The sequence below is a fragment of the Myxocyprinus asiaticus genome, chromosome 28, assembly GCF_019703515.2.
Source record: "Myxocyprinus asiaticus isolate MX2 ecotype Aquarium Trade chromosome 28, UBuf_Myxa_2, whole genome shotgun sequence".
In the NCBI taxonomy this organism is placed as follows: Eukaryota; Metazoa; Chordata; class Actinopteri; order Cypriniformes; family Catostomidae; genus Myxocyprinus; species Myxocyprinus asiaticus.
The window spans coordinates 40,969,472-40,984,139 of NC_059371.1; the positions used below are offsets into that span (position 1 = coordinate 40,969,472).

The 14,668-nt window shown below is 38.8% G+C and overlaps 1 protein-coding gene across 1 annotated transcript in view; it reads left to right on the forward strand.

The window, feature by feature from the left end:
* LOC127418571 (zinc finger protein 773-like) overlaps positions 1-14,668 on the forward strand; it is a 32,035-nt gene that overhangs the window by 4,728 nt on the left and 12,639 nt on the right. Inside the window, exons 2-4 of the mRNA XM_051659184.1 lie at positions 94-290; positions 12,926-13,178; positions 13,323-13,419. Coding sequence (XP_051515144.1) covers positions 95-290; positions 12,926-13,178; positions 13,323-13,419 — 546 coding nt within the window. The 5' untranslated portion in view covers position 94. The remainder of the gene's footprint in view (positions 1-93; positions 291-12,925; positions 13,179-13,322; positions 13,420-14,668) is intronic.

Here is a 14,668-nt window from a genome sequence, read left to right on the forward strand (position 1 = left end):
GTGAGATTAATCATAAGATATAATCGTTAGTGAAATTCATTTATCTGCATTATTGAAAAGTCTCTTACACCAGTGAAATTATGGTATTGATAGGATGTTCATCATGAGAGAGCAGGTGGATGTGATTCACACTGGAGAACAGCAGATGCTGCAGACACCAGTGAAGATTGAAGTGAAGCAGGAGGAGATAAAAGAAGAAAACGCAACAGAGGATCAACAGAGTGATCAAGATGATGATGATAAAACCAAAGCAGAGGAAGAACAGCATGATGATGATTTTATTCCTTCAGGTATGTTTCTTCCTTAATGTTGTTTTACATGTTCATGAAAGTCGACTGTCATTTCATAATCTGTTACTAGATGATTTTATCACTCAAAAGTCACGCTAAAAACGTTCCCTCTGTTATTCAGTTTAGAAGTGCTCAGTTGTCTTTTAATAGGAATATCTTTCTATTGAGTCAAAACCATCCTTAGGGACAGTGATTCTGGATTAGGGTTTCTGATTAAGTTGCACACCGTACGAAAAAATCAATTCTCCGATGCATTTTGATTCTTTCTTCAACGATTCTGGAACGTTTCTCAAATTCAGCATTTATTCTGAGATCGTTTCAAAACGCAGCAATGCAATGGGGCTTATGCACGCACCAGAGACAGATGCTAGAAACACGGACATATCCTAAAGCCAAGTGTACATTACAGAACTGATGGCAGACTGGATGAATCAACCACCAATGCTACGATACGGTCACGAAATTCATTCACAGACTCACGCACATAGTAATGACAGAGGAAATTCGAGTTAACATGTCAACAAACAGCACAAAAGACGAGCTCATGCCCGTTATTGCAGTAATTTGCATAGAAGGGGGGAAAAAGTAGCTGAACATGATGAGCGGTTTGGGAGACGTGGGCGATGTTTTGATCTTCTAATTATTATTTGTCTGCTGCTTCCCAATGTCTTTTACTCTTGCGCTCTCTCTATATATCATTGGCTGTTGCTCATTGCCGGTCTCTCTCATTGGGAAGAGTGTGCACACCTGAGTATATCCGTCAGAAAATTTACAAGCAGGTGAGACTACGATATGCTTGATAGATTTAAAAAAAAAATAATAATCCCAATGTTTGTGCTGCTTTACTATCATCTGTGGTGAGGAAAGTAGAAGCTAACATCTGTACATTCACTGAAGCAGATATCTCATGTAATCAACCTGGAGCAGCAACCTCTAGTTACATGGTACTCAACAGGTGTCTTTTTGTGGCCCGTGTGATGTTTTCATCACATAAAAATATTATTGTGTATGAATTTTTTAGGTGTCGATTTTCTAGAGCCTTTACGGTAATTCTCAGTATTGATAGGTTTCTGAAGCACGCTGAGTCTTTCTTCCACGCCCCCTTGTCACTGCCACAGTGCGACTCAATGGGTGTCAGATGACAAACCCGTTTGAAGAGCTCAACAGAGATACTGAAAAGTAGGACATTAAAAAAAAAAAGATTTATCCTGCAAAAATGGAGTTGAGACATCCCAAATGCTTGGTGATTTGCATAACTAACTTATTAAAAGAGGGTAATCATAGATGGGAATGATTTCTTTTTGAAGCACTTTTGGGGCTAGATAAGCCTATATTTTATCTTGTTTTGGGGGTACTGTGTGTGTGTGTGTCATGATGTCTAGGTCATATCTTCTTTCTATACACCAATCAGGCACAACATTAAAACCACCTGCCTAATATTGTGTAGTTCCCCCACGTGCCGCCAAAACAGCGCCAACTCACATCTCAGAATAGCATTCAGAGATGATCTTCTTCTCAACACAATTGTACAGAGTGGTTATCTGAGTTACTGTAGACTTTGTCAGTTCGAACCAGTCTGATCATTCTCTGTTGACCTCTCTCATCAACAAGGTGTTTCTGTCCACAGAACTGCCGCTCACTGGATGTTTTTTGTTAAAAAATCGGCAACAAACTCTATAAAAATACTGTCCACAGCATCTCACAAATAAACATTTGGACTATGAAGAAAGCATTGCTTAGAGCAGGCAGTTTAGTCCGATAAAGACTATAATAGACATTTATTGTTGACTGCGGTGAATATATACAAGCAATGCTTTCAATAATGGGGACGATTTAAGATGCAGCTTTTCCAAATGTACTCTTATAGTACTACTTATAGTAGTTGCTTATACACGCAATGCACTGCACGCTTAAACATTATAAAAAGTTGCATCTTTTAATTCATCACTTTCAAATCACCACAGCTAAAATTAAATGTATTAAACTTACTAGTTTGTTGTTGGACAATAAGTGGAGCATTCTGTCCCATTTGTAGGATGTGTATCTTTCTATGACTTCTGTCTGCATGTTTTAAACCCGTTGTGTTCGGTCATTTCAATGCTCCCTAACAGCTGATTTAAGTCACTTTTTTGATGGATATGAGTCTGGTAGATAGAATTCCTCTGTTATATTTTGGAATTTGTGTGTTTAAGCTTGTTTCACGTGAATTGAAATTTCACGTTCAGTCCGCTACACCTGTCCAAGCACCACAGCCACTGTCCGTAACCATAGCAACAACTCCAGTACCTGCACAGGCACAAGAGTTTTCACACAAAATCTTACGAAAAACTCATTTATATTATATATTTATATATTCTATATAATATTTTGCCACATGTAAATAAAACATTTCATGATTTTTAACCATGGATTCTAAATTCTTATGGTTAAATTAACCATGAGATTTTTTATCGTGATTAATAGAAATACTATATAATCTTTGCATCCCTACAAGAGGCTGAACAATGAGTTGTGTGGCATTGTTACACCTGTGGCGCCTGCTACCTCTCCTGTACGCCACCAGAGGTCGCCATCCCCTGAGTATTAACATCTCACAAACTACATTTCCCATAATCCTCCGCTCAGACTGATTACTCTCACATCTGTTTCACATTAACTCTGGTTATTAAAGTTCACTGTTTTCTCGCATTCAGTGCGAAGTCTTGTTTGCCTTGTCAACATTTCTGAGCGTTATGTACCTATCCTGTTTTCCCTGTGTTCTGACTCCTGCCTGTTCCTCGTATTCCCCAGCCTGCTTGTGAGTTTTGTGGTTGTATTGCCTGTTTATTGGATTACCCCTCTGCCTATCGGATTTATATGGTTTGCATTTCTGGACTGTTCACCTGTGTACAGAACTATTGCCTGCCTTTTTGTTTACCCCTCTGCTTATTGGATTTACTTAGTTTGCCTTTCTGGAATGTCTGCCTGTGTACCGAACCCTTGCCTGCCTTTTTGTTTTCCTTATTTTGCTACATTGTTTTACTATTTATTCTGTTATTAAAACTGCACATGGATCTTAAAACACCTGCCTCGGCATCCTCGCTAGAGGAAGGGTCTTATCTTCCTAATGTTGTAAGTGTGCAAATCGACAAGATCGGGCTGTTTTTGAGATGTGGTTGGTGAAGTTGAGCTGGTTGACAATGGTACTCCCAAGTTTCTGGCTGTTTTGGATGGTGTTATTGTGCATGATCACAGCTGATGATGTCGTGCTTAACAGCAAGATTGGCTGGTAAGACGAAGAGCTTGGTCTTCGCCAGGTTGAGTTGCAGGTGGTGATTCTTCATCCAGGCTGAGATGTCTGCCAAATTGGCTGAGATTTGAGCCATCACCATGGGGTCGTCAGGCTAGAAAGACAAGTAGAGCTGTGTGTCATCAGCATAGCAGTGGTAAGAAAACCTGTGTGCATGAATGATGGGTCCCATTGATGTTGTATATAAAGAGAAGAGGAGTGAGCCAAGCACTGAGCCCTGAGGTACACCAGTAAGTAGCTAATGTGATTGATGTGACACCACACCTCTCCAGGCTATCTTGAAAGACCTACCTGAGAGATAGGACATGAACCAGTCAAGCACAGTTCCTGTAAAATCCAGAGAAGAGAGGGTGGACAGGAGGGTCTGATGGTCGACTGTGTCAAAGGCTACTGACAGGTCCAGCAGAATGAGGACGGATGACCAGAATCCAGCTCTCGCCTGTCTCGGGGATTCTGTGACAGACCGCAGAGCAGTCTTGGTGGAATGTCCACTTTTGAAGCCTGACTGATTTTCGTCTAACAGCTTGTTCTGTGAGAGAGTGATCTGATTGAAAATGACTCTTGAGTGTTTTCGCCATGAATGAGTGGAGAGAAACCTTCTGAAATGTTCTACTTTTGTGGGGTTAAGCAAAGGTTTTTTTAAGCAGTGGACTTACTCGAGTCTGCTTAAATGCAGCGGGGAAGGTGCCTGTAAGTAGAGCTGTGTTAATTACATGTGTTAGTGCAGGTAGGATGGATAGAGAGATGGCTTGGAGAATGTGGGAAGGAATAAGGTTTAGGGGGCAGGTGGTGGGGTGATTGAAGAGGAGTTTAGAGACCTCGGTGTCGGTTGAAGGAGAGAATATGGAGAAAGAAGAGCTACATACTGGAGATGGGTGTTTAAGGGGGTGTGGTGCTGAGAATGTACTGCTGATGGATGTAACCATATCAGTAAAAAAAGGGGTAAAGACATTTGTTGTCAGCGAGGTGGTAGGAGGGAGAGGACAGAGGAGTGTTAAATGTCCAATAATATTAAAACACTATACCCTGCAGAATGTATTTTTTTAGGGACAAGAAAACTGATTCTTTTTTGACAATTTTGTCAGTTTGAGTGAGTTTGATTCGTAGATTTCGTACATTGATGGATCGTTCACCTGGTTAATGATTGAATGCACTGAGCACTGCTGTAGTTTATCTAAATCATTCTCCTTCAGCAGAATTTTCATATTTAGCATCAAGAAAACTAATTCCTTGTCAAATTAAAATGATATCTTAGTTTTACTAGCAATATGTCTCATCTGTGTTCATATTTTCAAAAGATATAGCAAGACGTGAAGTCCACCAATAACATTAGAGCACCATCAGTAGGAACGCCCACTTGCGACTTCACAGTACAGAGCACAGTTGCTGCATGTGTGTAAGAGGCTTTATCTCTGGAGCTCGCATATCGAGGGAAGCCTGTTTGATGCAAACATGCTTCAGAGATACAGTAGGATACAGCAGAGCGGATCACTGGAGCTTGTCGTTCTGTGATGGTTTGTGCGATACAACATTACTAAAACAAGTCTTAAATCGTGCTATACAAATGTGTCAGTTAAGAAGCATATTTATTACACTTAAAGCGCCTGCCTCAATTCTACTCAACACCTGGCTAGTTCAGCACAAATAAAACATTTGGGAAAAGATTCATAATTGGGAGTGATGACCTAGTGATGCCCCTGGATATGTCATGTAATTCAATGAAAACATTTTATTTGACAGCTGTTTGACATCTAGTATGAATATATGGACCTTGAACAGCAAAAATCACAAATAAATACATTTGTCCATCTTGAATTGATTTTGGTTAATTTACTGTGTTCATCGTAGATCTGATGGAAGTGCAAGAGGAAAGTCAGGAACTGAATGAAGTGGAGAAGAAGCTTCAGTGTCAGAAACATCATGATTTCACAAATGGAGGAAAATCTTTGAGTGACTCAAAGACTGAAAAGAATCCCTCACCAACAAATCTTCAAAGACCAGCCAAGAAATCTTTTACCTGCTCACAGTGTGGAAATAGTTTCACAAATAAAAGCCAGCTTAATATACACATGAGAGTTCATACTGGAGAGAAGCCTTACATGTGTCATCAGTGTGGAAAAAGTTTCACACTTAAAGGAAACCTTACAATGCACACAATAAATCACACAGGAGAATGGCCTTACACGTGCCATCTGTGTGGAAAAGGTTTCAAATGTGCAACTACTCTCAAAAAGCATTTCCGCTGTCACTCTGGAGTAAAACCATTTGAATATGCTAACTGTGGTAAAAGATTTGTTGATTCGGACGTAAACCAACATCTGAAAACACACACAAATGAGAAGCCTTACAAGTGTTCTTTTTGTGGAAAGAGTTTTGCACAACTGTACAGTTTAAAAGAGCACCAGAAAATACATACCTTTTCTGGGGTTCATATGTGCTTTGAATGTGGGAAGACCTTTATTACAGCCAGAAACCTGAAACAGCATCAAAGAAATCATACTGGAGAAAAACCATTCAAGTGCTCACACTGTGAAAAGAGTTTCGCTTCGTCAGAAACCCTTAAAATACACACGAGAATTCATACTGGAGAGAAACCATACCAGTGCTCATACTGTGAAAAGTCTTTTACTCAGTCACAACACCTGAAATCACATGAGATAATTCATACTGGAGAGAAACCATACAAGTGCTCACACTGTGAAAAAATTTTCACTCACTCAGAAACCCTGAAAACACATGAGAGAATTCATACTGGAGAGAAACCTTACAAGTGCTCACACTGTGAAAAAAGTTTCACTTGCTCATCAATCCTGTCAAAACACAAGAGAACCCACACCGGAGAGAAACCATACAAGTGCTCACACTGTGAAAAGAGTTACACTCAGTCACATAATCTGAAAATACATGAGAGAATCCATACTGGAGAAAAACCATAACACTGCTCTTCACGTGGGAAACGTTTCAACCAATCGGGTACACTACAACAACATGTCAAAAATAATAGCCCCAGCAGTCACAGTGAGCAAGATTCATCGTGAGGTCCAACAATATCAAGTAAATAGTTTGAAATTCCAATAAACCCAAAAATGGAATTTCTCCCAACAGCAGAGCAGTTTCTAGGTATAGGCAAACTAGGCAGTTGCCTTGGGCAGCATTTCCATGAAACTGAGCTGTTGAATAAGACACACACCCTCTTTCCAAAACCACACCCACCAAAGATACCTTTGTGCCGTCAATGAGCAGAAGATCAGCATTGCATCTTCTCATGCTTGTCAAACACAACAGTAGCAGGAGAGCACCCTCAACAACTGTTATGAATTTGAATATGCTGGTGAATCCGCTGAATGAATCCGCTTCAACTACTACAATACGCAAAATGATTGACAGGCAGAGAGTGCATCAAAGTCTTCTGATGTACTGATCAATGAATGTGTCCCTGGCTGTTATACAGTATATTTCCATCACATACACCTGGTGGGTAATTCAGAAAGCAAGGTTAACTTACCGTGACATTAACCATGAACTCTCGGTTGATTAAATCAAGCATTGCTTACTCATGGTTATTGGTTCTAGGAAACCAGTTTTGGGTTAGTTCACTCAACCCTGAGTTTGAAACTCTGAGTCTATGCGTGTTCACAGTGAACTCAAAAAGGCATTCTCAGCAGAGCGCAGAATCCACAAGCCACCATGGAAACAGACGCTAAGAAGAAATGCATGTAATATTTCAGTGACACAACTTGAAGTTTTAATGATTTCAAACGAACGTTATTTCATCTTCACTCATAAAAGGGATAGGAGCTGCATCGGTTTAGGACTGATCATTTGCCTGATGGAAAGTAAACTAAATCAATGCGTGAATTTTTAAATTCATAAAACTATAACGTTTTACCATACTTGTAAAAGCTCCACACATTAACATTTAATAGGTTGACCGTTATGTTTTACGTTTGCACTGAACTTCATAATAGGTATTGGGGTGGGTGATATAATGGACATGATAAACTGGAAGAAATTTGACAACCGGTATGTATTTTGGATTATTGTCTCTGGGTTACGCAAAATTTCCAAGGCATGGCAATAAATGTGCACAGCATTCTATTCACATTACACATACTGTACACTGTACACATTCTGTCGGAGAAATCGAGGAAGGCGGAGCGGCTGTGGGTTCCTCAGATCTGTGTACAAGATGATAAGGAGTTTGTGAAGAAAAAAAAGGTGTGTCCTCCTTTGTGTGGAATTGGGTTGACCGAGCACGCAAATTCAGCAGGCTTCCCGTTTGTGCTCCAAAGACAGGAGAGTGCAGAGCAGGATCACTTGTACTACTCAACCCAGTTTCTCTCAATATCGCACACAAACCATAAAACTTACGTGATCCATTTCAATTCTACTGAGGTTTTTTTTTATTTTTTTTTTATCCTCAAGTGCTATGGTGGAAGACAAACAACTCAAATGGCTAGGAAGCCCGACATTCTAACGACCACTGACGAGGAAAAAAGATAAAACAATGTGTCATGCGCAAACAATTATGTGCCATTTGGGTTTTTTAAACTGTGTATCAACCTTAATAAAATTGTTCAAATTGTTATTAATTTAGGAAACAAACCGTCCATGTTTGCCTTCAGATATTCATACTATTCTCTACAGAGATGACTTAAATCATTAAGAGCCTAATGAAGTGCGATATTTTTTTACTTCTGTATTATGTCCTTTGATGCACTGCTTTGAGAAGATGTCAACTAGTTAATAACATCAGACTGAAATGTGGTATGATGAGAAATTTAGCATTATGGTAAAGTTGATTTAAAACCAAATTGAGTTTTTAATTTTTATTTTACTTTTGACTATGACATGTTCCAAATAAAGAGGAAATTATATAAGAGGAAGTAGTTTTAGACTAGATTGATAAAAAAATAGGCATTACAATATGGTTTTTTAATATACAAACCAATTTTTATTGATTTTTTTGTTTTTAGAAACATTTAACTATATCGTTATTGTGATATTAAATAACTTGCATCCTGATATAAGAATTTGGTCATGTCGCCCACCCCTAATTGGTAATAATATTAATATTCTATTAACATTATAATAATAGGCTATTGGTTTACTATATATTTGTTTATTTTAAGGTTAATTTTACTGGTATTTTCCTTGTACTCTGCATACTAATTTTATTTTACTATGTGTTATTCTGTATGTTCTTATGTTATTTTTATTACCATTTGATGTACCCAGTTTAACATTGGGTAACATATTTATAGACCCACTTTCAATTGTAGGATCTCCTACAGTTGTCAACATTTTCCATTGATTTAATGTAATGCTTATCAGTAGGCCACACATGATAATTCATGTGCATTATAAGATGAAGATCTACTAACAGAGGTGGAGCATGATGGGGGCCCAAAGAGTTTTACGTCTTTTTCTTATTTGGTGTAGCATGAAAACTTGCTAATTGGCATTTTGCCATTTTGTCACATAAAAGGCCATGTCTGGGTATTCTTCAATTACTTGCGTTCTAGGAAGGCCCATTTTAATTCTCAAACTTTTGACTTTTGGCTGAGGTTATTGTTAAGTCTATGGTCATCCCTTTCTTATTTTTTTTTATCTGTATGATGTTATTAATATTGTCTGTCTTTCTGATTTTGGTTTTTGTTTCCTTGCATTTTTTTTCTGTCAGTTGAAAAGGGTTTTTCTGAGTTGTGGAGGACTTTCCCTGATAGCACACATACATCGCCCATATTTGATGTGTGTTTGCATCTGGAAGACATCTATTTTTACAATGCTAATCTGCAATACGTCTTTCAGATGTACTGTATGTCAAAAATAATGTCTCAGATGTCAAGACATTCAGCAGATGTCTTTGAGACATTTATGATTTAGAATGTTTGTAAATATGTTTTAAGATGTTTAGCAGATGTTGGATGCTTTCCAGATGAAAAGATCTAAAACAGACATCTCGGAGATGCACATGTGCTATCTGGGTTGGGTCAGCTTCTGTTGAATGTTCCATGTAAACTAGATAGGTGCTGAAATTTTGTACGAAATAAGAATTTTTTTTAGGGATTATGGAAAATCCTTAAACGTAGGTCAGCACAACAGTAATAGTAGCATTTAGCTTCAAGCAAGCACCACTAATAAACCTGGACTTTTCTTTCGGTTCTATATTTATAACAATAAAATAACATTCCCAGAATGTTGCAGGGAGTTTTTTTATGATAACCTAAAAAGAACTTGTAAAGAATGTTCTCTAATGATTATATGTAGGTTTTATTTTTTTGTTCCTCTTTTTATATTATGTCTCATATTTGATTATTTTTCGATGTTGCGTTGAGGATGAAAGACAACAATGACATTAGTGCAGTAAAGCATTTAATTTAATGTAGAAAAAAAGATCACAGTGTATGGGGTTTGAAATCATACAAGCATACAAGCAGGGTTGTTTCAGACCATTCTGGCGCCCTAGGCGAGATCCCTATTGCTGCCCCCGTTGGGGCGTGGTGGGGGGGTTTGGGGTGCGTTGCGGCGGTGGCGACCTTTTTGCGCCCCCCCCCCCCAGCAGGTGGCGCCCTAGGTGACCGCCTAGTTTGCCTATGCCTAGAATTGGCCCTGCATACAAGAATCATATAATACTTATCTATAAAATATCTTCTCTTACTCGCTGCATCTAGTATGTTCCACACGTGCTTTATTACTCGACAGAAATCTGCGCGCTTTCGCAATTTAAAAATAAATGGACATTCCGGAGACTCGCTGACAGACATTCATTCATCGATTTATTCAACAAATTATATTTACTTGTAGGGTTGCCATCCGTCCCGTTCAATACGGGACGCGATTTGTCCCGCATTTAAGCCTGGTCAGATGGCGTCATGGTGAAATCGTTCAGTCTCTTTTCTACCATCGGGCTGAACGGTTCTGAGCACGGTGAGGAATGGTTACAGTAGCTTTCCCACCAGGGCACGATTTGGCACGGCATGATTAGAAACTGTTCTCGGCCTAACGAGAACAGTTAGACGGTTAGACAACCGTGCTCAACTGTGCTGGTGGAATGCAAGTAGTGACGTCGCGACTCACGATTGGTCACTTGATGTATTTCTTGTGTACATTTTGAAGTTTGTTTTCAGCACCACTTTCATATCTTGGCTTTGCCTCATTATTCATAATGCAGCACATTTGCAAGAAAGGCAGAAATAGCAAAAATACTTTGTGTAATGTACCAGCTGCATGATGAAGAGAGACACTTAAACACCTGCTACATCTCTCATCTCCATCTCTAGTTCCATCAAGGGTTGGACATTATTGGAGGCTCTGGGCTAACCCCCCCCCCCCCCCCCCCGTGCAATCTGATATAGTTCCAAATTAATATATCCATTGTTTTCTTCTTTTGAATTTTCGCTGAACATTATTTGTTTCGTGCTCTCTGTTGTGCAGATGTTGCTGAGTCAGTGGCGGATGCTCGCGACATAAACACGCATAGACGGGCACTCCGTTTCTCATGCTTTGCGTCAGTTTGGTACCGTGCTCACGTGCTAAATTTATCAAATGCTACAATGTAGTTAAAAACTATTTTAACAAAAATAATATCTGGATGTGTTAATTAGCCTTGATGTTAATTAAAACAATCAGGGTTGGGGAGTAACAGAATACATGTAATGGGATTATGTATTTAAAATACAAAATATAAGTAACTGTATTCCACTACAGTTACAGTTTAAATAATTGGTAATTAGAATACTGTTACATTCAAAAAGTATTTTGATTACTGAAGAGATTACTTTGCATTTTATTGTCATTTGTTTCATTTAATATTTAGTCCTTTCAGAGGAAAATCATTTATACATATAAATGATGCGATCCAAAGTGACATTTACTTACATTTATTTATCAATTATGTTTTGTAGGCTGTTAATTTAATAGCCAAAATATTTGGAAATATGTGAATGAGAAAAGAAATTGTTTCAGTAACAATGCACATTATGTAATGTAGAGATCATGCAATTTTATAGATATTGAAACATGCCATTTTAAAATTGATTTGTTTAAATTAAAGTATTTGACTGAAAAGGATGGAGTCATAAGGCTAGAAAAAAATTACCTTTGTAAAGGTAAAAAAAAAAAAAATGCTCCCATATGAGCCAGAAACATTTTTTATACTGGTTGAAAGTCTCTTCACATCCTGATAGCAATCAATAATTTAACTGGTCTAAACGTAATATATATATATATATATTATATATCTTCTGTGGAAGGGACAGGACTAAAAAATGATCGACCAATCATTGCATTCGGTCCGAATGTAATGATAGGATGTCCTTCCTGTCTGTCAATCTATATTTGCATACCGCCGCGCAACTTGTTCGCGCAATCATACGTCATCAGCGCGGGTTCCTTGACGCTGTGCAGAGCGAGCGCGAGAATTCTGTTCCGTAACTCACAGTAGATGGCGGTAATGCTCTATTTTAGAATGCGAGTCGCCAATGAAGAAAAAGAAGAAGAAGAAGAAGCAGAAGAGCGTGTTAACAGAAGGCGAGCCGCATAGGGTGACCATACGTCCTCTTTTCCCCGGACATGTCCTCTTTTTCGGACCTTAAAAAAGCGTCCGGCCGGGATTTCTACATTCGAGAAAATGTCCGGGATTCGGCTTTAGTTGCATTATGATGTGCATCCGGTCTAATACTTCATTGTGTGTGCGCGCATATTTGCATTGCTTTAACCCCTCTTTGTAAGTCCCGCCTTCTTGCACACCAATTGGTCGATTATAAGAGGCTTGCAGCAACTATTGGCCAAATTCCTGCTTGTCAATCTCTCCGCGACCGCGTGAGGCGCTGTTGTGTTCAGCATCAAACAGATGCTTAACAGTAGCAGCAAATAACAGTGGAAACAATGCCCAAACGAAAGTGCAAATTTACAGAAGATTTGCACAAAAAATTCCCATGCTTTCGTCCAGGTCGAGATCCGTGGGAAGCAGAATGTATGACATGTAAAGCTGGCACTTATGTGTCAGTTGCTAATAAAGGTGCAAGTGATTTAGAAGCACACATTAGCTCTGCGAAACATAAAGGGTCAGCAAAAGGTGAAAGTTCATCAGGTAAATTAACGGACTACTTTTTGCGACCAGGTCAAATTATCACATTGCTTCATTTTCCATGGCCATTCAAAATAATAGTAATAGTAAATGAAGGTACACTCATGGCATCAAATATTTTATTTTAGTACATGGACTTTCAAACGAATGTTGGAAATGTTTATTTTTTATATATATTTATGTTATGCTAATAGAGTGCCTTTTTCACTGTATTAAAGTTTGCATTCATAGTAACATTGTGTTATCCCCCCCAAGGTGTCCTCTTTTTGGAAAACCAGAATAGGGTCAGCCTAGAACCGCAGCTACATTATGTTCCTCCTGGACCACCAGTAAAAGGAAACAAGAAAAGAAAGACCATGTTAGAAACTTCTAAAACGAAAAAACGTCTGGATCAAGAGCGTGCTAAAAGCAGAATAAACATTGGCGTTGCTTTTCCACGCTGGAGGCAACTGCGGGACTCAAAGGGTCTGAAAAATGACGCCATGGTTGCTGTTTTTCTTTTGGACAGGTAATTATATGGTTTGATTTGTTTTTGATATATTTTGTTAATGTAATGAAGTATTTAGCTCATGTAGTTTGTGTACCTTTACGAATTATCTCAACGCTTGCAGCAGTTATGGTGTAAAATGAAACTATTTTTATGTTTTCAAAGTTACGAAAACAATTCAACATCCACACCTTTGGTGCATGGATTCATAAGGCCACCACCACCAACTGTTCTGACTATTTCTTCAGTCTCTCCCAAAACAGTGAGTACAATGTCATGATTTTACTTGAATAAAAAAAATTAAATCAAACATCCATCTGGTTATTGTGTATGGCATCCTTAGGAAGAAAGATACTTGTCTTTTTGCATTGCTTGATAATTTGAAGATGTTGTCAGTGTAGTTTTGCTGAAATACAGTTGTGCTCAAAAGTTTGCATACCCTGGCAGAAATTGTGACATTTTGGCATTGATTTTGAAAATATGACTGATCATGCAAAAAAACTGTCTTTTATTTAAGGATAGTGATCATATGAAGCCATTTATTATCACGTAGTTGTTTGGCTCCTTTTTAAATCATAATGATAACAGAAATCACCCAAATGGCCCTGATCAAAAGTTTACATACCCCTGAATGTTTGGCCTTGTTACAGACACACAAGGTGACACACACAGGTTTAAATGGCAATTAAAGGTTAATTTCCCACACCTGTGGCTTTTTAAATTGCAATTAGTGTCCGTGTATAAATAGTCAATGAGTTTGTTAGCTCTCACGTGGATGCACTGAGCAGGCTAGATACTGAGCCATAGGGAGCAGAAAAGAACTGTCAAAAGACCTGCGTAACAAGGTAATGGAACTTTATAAAGATGGAAAAGGATATAAAAAGATATCCAAAGCCTTGAAAATGCCAGTCAGTACTGTTCAATCACTTATTAAGAAGTGGAACATTCGGGGATCTCTTGATACCAAGCCAAGGTCAGGTAGACCAAGAAAGATTTCAGCTACAACTGCCAGAAGAATTGTTCGGGATACAAAGAAAAACCCACAGGTAACCTCAGGAGAAATACAGGCTGCTCTGGAAAAAGACAGTGTGGTTGTTTCAAGGAGCACAATATGACAATACTTGAACAAAAATGAGCTGCATGGTCGAGTTGCCAGAAAGAAGCCTTTACTGAGCCAATGCCACAAAAAAGCCCGGTTACAATATGCCCGACAACACCTTGACACGCCTCACAGCTTCTGGCACACTGTAATTTGTAGTGACGAGACCAAAATAGAGCTTTATGGTCACAGCCATAAGCGCTATGTTTGGAGAGGGGTCAACAAGGCCTATAGTGAAAAGAATACCATCCCCACTGTGAAGCATGGTGGTGGCTCACTGATGTTTTGGGGGTGTGTGAGCTCTAAAGGCATGGGGAATCTTGTGAAAATTGATGGCAAGATGAATGCAGCATGTTATCAGAAAATACTGGCAGACAATTTGCACTCTTCTGCACGAAAGCTGCGCATGGGA